Source organism: Ixodes scapularis, unplaced genomic scaffold (genome assembly GCF_016920785.2).
Source record: "Ixodes scapularis isolate PalLabHiFi unplaced genomic scaffold, ASM1692078v2 PGA_scaffold8__174_contigs__length_109621045, whole genome shotgun sequence".
In the NCBI taxonomy this organism is placed as follows: domain Eukaryota; kingdom Metazoa; phylum Arthropoda; class Arachnida; order Ixodida; family Ixodidae; genus Ixodes; species Ixodes scapularis.
The window spans coordinates 28,221,296-28,229,824 of record NW_024609883.1 but is presented as its reverse complement, the minus strand read 5'-3'; the positions used below and the strand labels follow the sequence as shown (position 1 = coordinate 28,229,824).

The following is an 8,529-nucleotide window of genomic DNA, read 5'->3' as shown; positions in this document are numbered from 1 at the left end:
GAAATTAGCTACAGATGCAGTGCTTATAATGGATAATATGCAAAAAACAATTTAATGTTGTGTAAATTTTTTTTGTTTAGATATTTAATGTCAAACGTAGCACTTTTTTGTGCTTCGAGTCATGGTACTTCAAATGCCTCTGAGGAAATAATTAAACTATGATAAAATCTTTTATAACATTTAGAGCTACAATGGTTGCCCAAGAAGTGGACGATGGCTTTTTTTCATTTTGAAAGTCATAACGCTCCAGGAGCCCTTCAAACTTACCTGTTTTTGACGCATATCTTTTTTGGACATCAAACAGATTTATTGGCATCTAATAACATTTATTGTTTGAAATAGATATACATTGCGATGTATTAAATTTTCACAATGATCTTGCTTTGGTTTCTTAATAGGTGTAGAACTTAGCTAATTTTAGAAACAATTAAAAACTATTTGGGTGTTTTGTTGCGCTACCTGGCGGATGGCAGACAAACTGCTGATTTCTAGTGTTCAAAAAATTTCCGAGGGCGGCGTTGGCGTCTGTATCATCATCAATCTTCGTCTTTTTACCTTCACATTTAAAAAAAAAAATTGAAAGATTTACTATTGATAAATGAATGGTTTAAGTACTGGGTCAGGTTAATAAATCTCAGACAAATAATTACACACGCGTAGCGTGATATAATGTGTTCATTATTTGATATGATTGAAATCAATAAACAATAAAGACGAAGAAGAAAATAATACACCCAAGTTCACTTCATGCCTGGATTCACTAAATGAGCTTTAAAGTATCGTCACTCCGTTCCCCTAAATTGTTTTGGCCTCGGCCATTTTGGGCCTTGTTCAGAGCAAACGCAACTGCCGATCTTGATCATCCAAATGGTACGACTTTCTCAGCATTAGATGCGGTACTAGGAAGCTGATGCAATATCGCAATGCTCTGTCGCGGCTTGTTTAAACATTTGTGGGGGAAGGAAAAGCGTTTCCTGCGATTTTAGATAAAGCTTCAGGTAACTGACAACCATAATTTTAAGCCACGATATGGCCAAGTGTCGTTACTCTGAACCGTAGCTAATTTACTGGCACAAGCGGGAACAATGAGGAAGAGGCAGGTGTCAAAAGGTAGTGGCTTCTGGAATCCACGGGGCTTACGTCATGGCCCCTTTAGGTATTACAAGCCTGTTGAACAAGAGCATGAATAGTCTCATTAAATAAGCTACGCGTCAGAGTAGCGACACTTGGCCATCTTGTGGCTTAAAATCATGGTTGCCAGTTATTTGAAGCTTTATCTGAAATCACAAAAAACGCTTTTCCGTCCTCCACTTTAAACAGTGTGCGACAAAGCAAAGGAACATTACATGAGCTTCCTAACACCGAATCTAATGCTGAGGATGTCGAACTTTTGAATCATGGCGATCGGCAGTTGCGCCTGCTCTGCACAAGCACCAGAATGGCTGCGTTCAGGACTCTGTCGGGGAAGGGAGTGCCGATACCCTAAGCGCAGCTAATTTATTTGCTGTAGTTCCCGCGAAACTCCTTTTTCCTGACTGAAACTGAAAGTAAATATAAATAATACACCATTATTATAGCTTATTTGGTTATAACCAACTATACGTAATGAAAGGAGGAAGCGACCGGGTAGGAGAAACGCAGGTTTTATGTGCGACCGTTCTAATCGTCTCAAAAGAGAGAACGCGCGAGCTTGCGCAGGTTTAAAAAAAGGCATCCAAAGAAAAGAGGCGGCACGCTGTGCTCTTTGTTATTATGCGTCTAATTGCAAATCGTTGTGTGTATGTTTATACAGCCGGAAGTTAGTCCGCCTTAATGGGCGTCTGACTCTCAGCTGTAGATGAGCAATTTAGCCAGTGCGGTACAACCGCAAACCTGGGGTCTTTAAAGGTGCCCTCCGGAGCTTTCTGCGATCGTCTGTTTATGTTGTTATATTGCGTAGTAGGTGCAAGTTAATATGTATACAAAGTTTTAGAGTACAAAACCGTTTATTAAGTAAATGGCAGTAGAAATATATCGTTACTATTTTCTCTTGAAAGACAATCGCCCATTCCCTGGCCATCGCTAAAACTTGACCAATGGAAATGCTGCATCTCGCGCTGAATGCGAACGTTATTATTGCAATACTTTTTAAGCTTGTTGTAAATTAGAGATTGAGAAAAACGTAAACTGATTGTGGTGCGGGAAACATAGTTTGCAATTATCGTTCCAAAGCCAGCGAACTATGTTTTCTCCCCGCAAGCTTGTTGCTAGGGGGTGATGCGTCGGCGCGTCGGGTCGTCTGCTTCCCGGGGCGTGTGCAAGCGTGCGTTTGCGACACACGTGTTCCTTCTTCCCGTGGATCCCGACTCCGAAGCCAGCTTTGCGATCCTTCCACGTGAATGAGTCAAACTTTTCCTTGTCATCTGTGGAATGCGACTGCGTATTGCAGTAGTTTCTTTTATCCTTTGAGTGAGCGATTTCCCTGAAATGCCGAACGTTTGTTTCGTCAAGACGTGCCGCCAGCAAACTGGGAAGAACGTTCGCAAGGGCTTGCGATTCTTCTCTTTGCCGGAGAAAGAACCACGAAGGACTGCGTGGTTACGCTGCGCCGGGCGAGGGCACGACATCGAGAACCTGCCTCTCATTCCCCGTTTTTGTGCCGAACATTTCGAGCCGACTGCTTTCCGAAAGGACGACCTGCGTCGTTCCCGTCTTCGATCAGATGCTGTGCCGACGCTTCTGCTTCCCGTCGCCGACGAGACCGACGATCCTCCCCCAAAGCGCCAAAAAGTCGTGGTGAGTTTTTCGATGGCTCAAATATTTTTGGGAGTGTCACGAACATGGCATTCTGCGTTGCGCAGTGCGGCTGCTTCTGGTATCTATATTCTGAACTAAGAACTGAGGAGGCATTTGTGTAACATGGGAATCCACATGGCATTCGTCAAGTCGATCAGTGGTGCCTAATGTTCCGGACTTGCGGTTTGAGAGCTTATCGCGCGAATGGTGCGGTGCACGGGGGTTTTCATTTTCGGGTTTTATATTTTTCAAAAATCGGGGGGGGGGGGGGGGGGGGGGGGTAAAAATCAGGCGCTATTTTTCCGGGCGATAATCGGGAAGAAATCGGGTTTTTCCAGAAACCATTCCGAAATTCGGATTTTTTTTCGGGATTTCTTTATCAATTACAAATACGTGCAATGTGTTATTTACATGAACAAAAGTGAACAAAAGTAAACAAAATATATTATATAGGCATAGGATATGTTTCTACCTTCTGATCGCTCTGAAGTGAATCTTTGCGGAGGTCACGCAAATCGAAGAAAATTGTAACCATCAACTGATGACCAAGGAAACACCGTTTAAACAGATCCAGAATGGTTCATATGTTCTATCAAGTCAGGTGATTTCAACACTGCTTTTCGGGGAGAAATCGGGTTTAACCCGATTTTCATCAGAACTATTCGGGGGAGAAAAATTAGGTATTATCGGGTTTTACCCGAAAACGAAGAACCCTATCAGCATGCACCATCTGCAGGATCGAACTCATTTGTAAAAAGAAAACACGAACAAATAAGATAAAAGGACAGAGTCATAAATCGCCTCTAATGGTACCACCATCACCACCCCCCTCTGCTATTGACCCACCCGAAGTCAATACATGTTTTCCCAGCTTGTTTACAGACAGAAACCCTTTCGTATCAGCTTAGCAAAGTTCCAAGTGTCCGTGACTACTAACAAGCAGGTTTTCTTTTATATCTACTCTTGTGAGCAAACTCAGTTTTTTTTTTCTTCTCGCAATCCTGCACCCACGATTGCGCGCAAACCCGCGTTTGCAAATTTGTATGCACATAGCAAATGCACGCCATGATTTTGTTGCTTGGTGGCACTTCTGGACACTGAGAACTCATGGCAGTTGCTGTGTGTTTCCCACTTGCGGCTATAAGTGCTCGTTGGTTGCATTTCCTTCAGTGGTTGGTAAATACATGTCAAGCTGCAGCTTTACGTATGTATGTAATGTGACATCATATCGCGACATGAACATTTATTGTTGCTGAGCTAGAGACTGAAAATATAGATGGTAATGTAAGTTATAAAAACAAATATAAAGAGTGAGGCATCCCTTAGATTTGTATTACAGTGAGAGCTTTGGTTGAGTGCATGAAATTCTAAGCTATGGAAAGGCTACAAAACAATTCATGGATGTTTGCCATCAGCTAAAAAACTAGGAATCATGGATGTTTGCCGCGGTGACGGCATTGTGTGGAGTACTCGAGTTGCTCCCTTCAACCTTAAAAATATGAAATGTGCAATAAACAGTGCCCTTTGCAGACTCAGGCCTCGGCAACTGGACTGCCTGCACCCTGCGAGGCAGAAATGACCCTCAGGGACTGTACTGCTGAAACAAACATCCCTGCAGTGGTGCCACCTGTCCCTGTCGCAGACGTGCCTGCACAGTCGCATCCACCCGAGTCTGCCTTCTCCACTTGTAGCAGTGGGGTGCCATATGAATGCACATCTCCTGTTCCCAGCAACATGCCAGACTCTGACGCAACCTACTCTCCGTCTCACAGCGAGGATTACGAGAGGTAAGTTGTGCATATAAACACATAGAATCTGTAAAGAATGCTTCACATGATCCCATTTCAGAATCGAGCATGGTGCATCAGCTCCACCACCACCACCAGAAGAAGAGCGCCAGTTTCTGGTGTTCGAGAGCTGCCTAAGGGAGCTTTTCAAGACCTGCCAAGAGTGCTCAAGACTGTGCCAAACAACGATCGAAACTACCGGCACACTGATCACAGTCTACAGCATCTGCCCTGTGGAGCACGTGCGCACATGGAAAAGCCAGCCCATCGTCAACGGCAGACCAGCAGGGAACATACTGCTGACCAGCCACCTGGTCTTCTCTGGAGTGAAGATTGCCCCTACGCTGCGGATGCTACGCCATATGAACGTGCAGGTCATCTCCGACTCGAGCTTCTACGAGCATCGGAAGGCCTTCGCTCTACCTGCAATCCACAAGGTGAGCAATATTCCGGGACACTGCAGCTGCATTTTTTTCCCATATACCCAATTTTCCAATGAGGTACAAAACTGGAGCCCCAGTCACACTTCGGTTAAATGAATAAATATCTTCTTGTAGTATGCCACTTCAATGGTATAGTGCTAAGAGATAAAATTTTATACATCATGTTACATATGTGCCATGGGCTACTAAATCCACGATACTTTAATTTATTTCTGCTATGTGTAGTACCCTGGGGCAGTTCCCTGTCTGGCATTGGGTTGAGTGAGTCAGGTTCTCCGTGAGAGTCAAGAGACAGAGGGTGGTTGTTAGAATGGAAAAGGGTAGGGCAGCTTCGAGGTAACGGGCGGCCTGCTGCCTCTTTTATGAAATACACAAACATAAAAACACAAATCACAACCTAGCACAATCTAAGTCACATTCAAACTCGCTGCATTGTGCTTTCCTTTTTCTTTCACTCAGTCATTCATTCTACAACACTACACTATGCATACATAAACAGATGGGACTATTGGAGTATGCTCCATGCCTTTCTAAAGCAATATTTATCTGCATGAACAGGTCTGGCTGCAAGAGCAACAAGAACTTCTCAACGAGTTGCAGAACAAAGAGGTGGACATCTCTGCTGACGGGAGATTTGACTCCCCTGGGTTCTGTGCCAAGTACCTGACGTACACAGTTCATGTCGAGCAAATCAACAAGATTCTACACTCTGTCCAGGTCCAGCTAAAAGAGGCAAGTAGTCGGATTTACGTGAACCAGTTGCAACAATCTCATAATCTTTCTCTTGTGTTATGTCATCAGTTACTTCACTGCTATGCACTATTTTGGTAAAATATTCATTTCACACCTTTTTTTAGTCTGTACAGGCCATGGCCAGTGTCAACATGGAGAAGGAGGGCCTCCTCAAGCAGCTGCAATTCTTCAAGGAGAAAGGTATGTTCATGCTTAGTTCATGTATATCACTACTCGGCGGCCTTTCAGGCACTCTGTTCAAATTGGCATAATCACTTATTCTTTTGCTATTTTCGGAAACCTAATGGTGCAGGTATCAAGATCCGATCGTTGGTGACTGACCGTCACCCTGCCACACGAAAGCACATGAAGACGCACGAACCCGGGATTGACCACTTCTTTGACATATGGCACATCTCCAAAAGTAAGCAATCCTAACAGGCCATTCGTGTAGCTTTTATTTTCCAGCGATCACGCTGCAGGTTTCCCTGACACGACTCTGAATTTTAGGTATGAAAAAGAAGCTGACAGCAGCAAGCAAACGGGCTGGATGCCAAGACCTGCAAATCTGGATCCAGACAGCTACAAACCATATGTACTGGTCAGCAAGGGCTGCAGGAGGCGACGAGAAACTGCTCATCGACATCTGGCTCAGCATGCACAACCATGTCATCAACAAACACTCGGGGCACGAAGGAACCTATGGAAGGTGCCTCCATGGTGACATGCCAGAGCCAACACGACCATGGATGGATCCCAGTATGTTTTTGTTCTTCCAAATGAAGGTGGTTTTTCTAAAACTTGTATCATCCTCAGACTCGCAGGCCTACAACGAATTCAAGAGCATCACTGGCAACAAACTGCTCCTGAAGGACCTTGCACAGATGTCTCCACATGGCCAGACATATGCTTTGGAGGCGTTCCACAGCGTCCTGATAGACTTCGCCCCGAAGTCCCAGGCTTTCAGCTCAGAAGGCATGCTTGCAAAGTAAGTCAACCAATTTACAATCACATTTCCTTTGTTTGGACACCTTCATCCAGTCCATTGGTTACAATGCGACAAACCTGACAGTCTCTTCCTAATGATCAGATAATGGAATTGAATTGATGCCAGAATAACCACTCTTTGTAAGTGGCACACTTTACCATCACTGAAATGTAACCATCTTGCAGGACTCGACTTGCAATCCTCCATTTCAACGAAAACTCAAACCGCTGCCAAGCCGTCACACGAGAGGGCAAGCCACGTTGGTCGGTCGTAACATTAAAAGCACGAAAGGGCCACCACACAGCACGACCAGAGATTACGGATCCCACTTACAGTGAGTATAACACTAACTGCAGTGTGAATGCCTTGTCCAGAGAGCCTAGGAATGTTATCATGCAAAGGTTTGAATTCTAGAGTATGTTGGAAAGCTCATCAAGGAGGCAATGGAGAGCAGCAAACAGTGGCGGTCCCTGGCTGCTGCATCGAGGGCCAACACCGTCGTCTTCCCGGCACCGATGACTGCAGCCTACACAAGGCCTCCAAAAGAGGAACTCGTGGCAGCACGAATGTCCAGGTTCGGCCACAGTCCCCAGTAACGGCATCAAATCCCTGGTCGGGACTTTCATGCTGCCGCAGGTAAGCACACAGGACCTTGGTCCTAATCAGGGTGCAGGATAAGCAGGTGGGGAAACGGCCCATAGAAGCCTACCGCAGCGCCGTGACCGGATTGTGTACTCGTCTGCTTGCGGGTACCCCCGATTTGCAACAGATGGCGCTGCGGCGAGAGGAAAAAAATCGGAATCGGATTTACATGGAACTTTATGGGAGAGTGCGCAAAATAAACAGAGAGCACGACAGTCTTTATTGAAAATCCACGAGAAACCATCTCCGTCAGTTTAGCCAGTCGCCACCGGTCGCCCACCTGGAGTGAGAGTTTGCGGTGCTCCACATCGATGGCGCCACAAAAAAAGAGAAAACCGAGGGGTACACAATCCGGTCGCTCATTTGGCTCTCGTTTCCCCACCTGTCTATCTTACACCCTGGTCCTAATACAGCCTTGCATGGTAAGCAACCGCTTTGTTTTGCAGGACGTACGGTGAATGCAAGCAGACAGACCCAAGAGAAAACAGCCGAGCTGCAAAATGGTTCACCATTTTTCATTAGGACACCCTGACCGACAGTAAGGAGGAAGTTAGATCTGTCTGCAATCATTTTTCACAGAAATGCAGATCTCTCCTCATGAGAATGTTCCATTTTAGGGCCTAATCAAGCTGGTCATGGCATGCCTATCTCAAAAGAGGGCAAGGAACTTTAGCCGGTGGCAATGTCGGAGTCACAGAAAAGTCACCAAACAGCGAGACTCAAGGCTACAGCTCAACTTGCGGTGAGGACGACACTAACTTCAGTGTGAACGCCCATCTAGCCCAACTTGGAATGTCTAGGAATGTAATTATGCAACCGTCTGAATTGTCACTGTAGGTTGGAAAGTCTGTCAACGAGGCGGACAGCAGCAGGCAGCAAAGGCCTGGTTGGATCTTTCATGCTGCCAGTGGTAAGCCCACAGGAGCCTCGTCCTAATGAAAACTACCATGGTAGGCAATAACCGCTTTGTTTTGCAGAACGTACGGCGAATGCAAGCAGACAGACCCAAGAGAAAACAGCCGAGCTGCAAAATGGATCATCGTTTTCCGTTAGGACACCCTGACCGACCGTAAGGAGGACATTAGATCTGTCCGCAATCATTTTTCACAGAAATACAGATCTCTCCTCATGAGAATGTTCCATTTTAGGGCCTAATCAAGCT

The 8,529-nt window shown here is 45.5% G+C and overlaps 2 protein-coding genes across 2 annotated transcripts; both read left to right on the top strand.

Moving 5' to 3' along the window:
- The first annotated feature begins 2,327 nt into the window (after window positions 1–2,327).
- Window positions 2,328–5,836, top strand: LOC115331435. The gene is made up of 4 exons (XM_040221704.3): window positions 2,328–2,775; window positions 4,306–4,562; window positions 4,624–4,999; window positions 5,564–5,836. The coding sequence occupies exons 1-4, from the start codon at window positions 2,467–2,469 to the stop codon at window positions 5,834–5,836; spliced, it is 1,215 nt and encodes a 404-aa protein (XP_040077638.2). The 5' UTR covers window positions 2,328–2,466.
- A 421-nt stretch (window positions 5,837–6,257) lies between these two features.
- Window positions 6,258–7,341, top strand: LOC120849475. The gene is made up of 4 exons (XM_040221703.3): window positions 6,258–6,496; window positions 6,554–6,725; window positions 6,911–7,059; window positions 7,140–7,341. The coding sequence occupies exons 1-4, from the start codon at window positions 6,331–6,333 to the stop codon at window positions 7,319–7,321; spliced, it is 669 nt and encodes a 222-aa protein (XP_040077637.2). The 5' UTR covers window positions 6,258–6,330; the 3' UTR covers window positions 7,322–7,341.
- The last annotated feature ends 1,188 nt before the right edge of the window (window positions 7,342–8,529 follow it).

Excerpts from the sequence above, each read along its gene's own strand:
- LOC120849475 (XM_040221703.3), top strand. The coding sequence starts at position 6,331 with ATGTACTGGTCAGCAAGGGCTGCAGGAGGCGACGAGAAACTGCTCATC. Across the intron at positions 6,497-6,553 it reads ACGACCATGGATGGATCCCA|ACTCGCAGGCCTACAACGAA; the intron begins GTATGTTTTTGT and ends TATCATCCTCAG. Across the intron at positions 7,060-7,139 it reads GATTACGGATCCCACTTACA|AGTATGTTGGAAAGCTCATC; the intron begins GTGAGTATAACA and ends TTTGAATTCTAG.
- LOC115331435 (XM_040221704.3), top strand. The coding sequence starts at position 2,467 with ATGCCGAACGTTTGTTTCGTCAAGACGTGCCGCCAGCAAACTGGGAAG. Across the intron at positions 2,776-4,305 it reads CAAAGCGCCAAAAAGTCGTG|ACTCAGGCCTCGGCAACTGG; the intron begins GTGAGTTTTTCG and ends TGCCCTTTGCAG. Across the intron at positions 4,563-4,623 it reads CACAGCGAGGATTACGAGAG|AATCGAGCATGGTGCATCAG; the intron begins GTAAGTTGTGCA and ends ATCCCATTTCAG.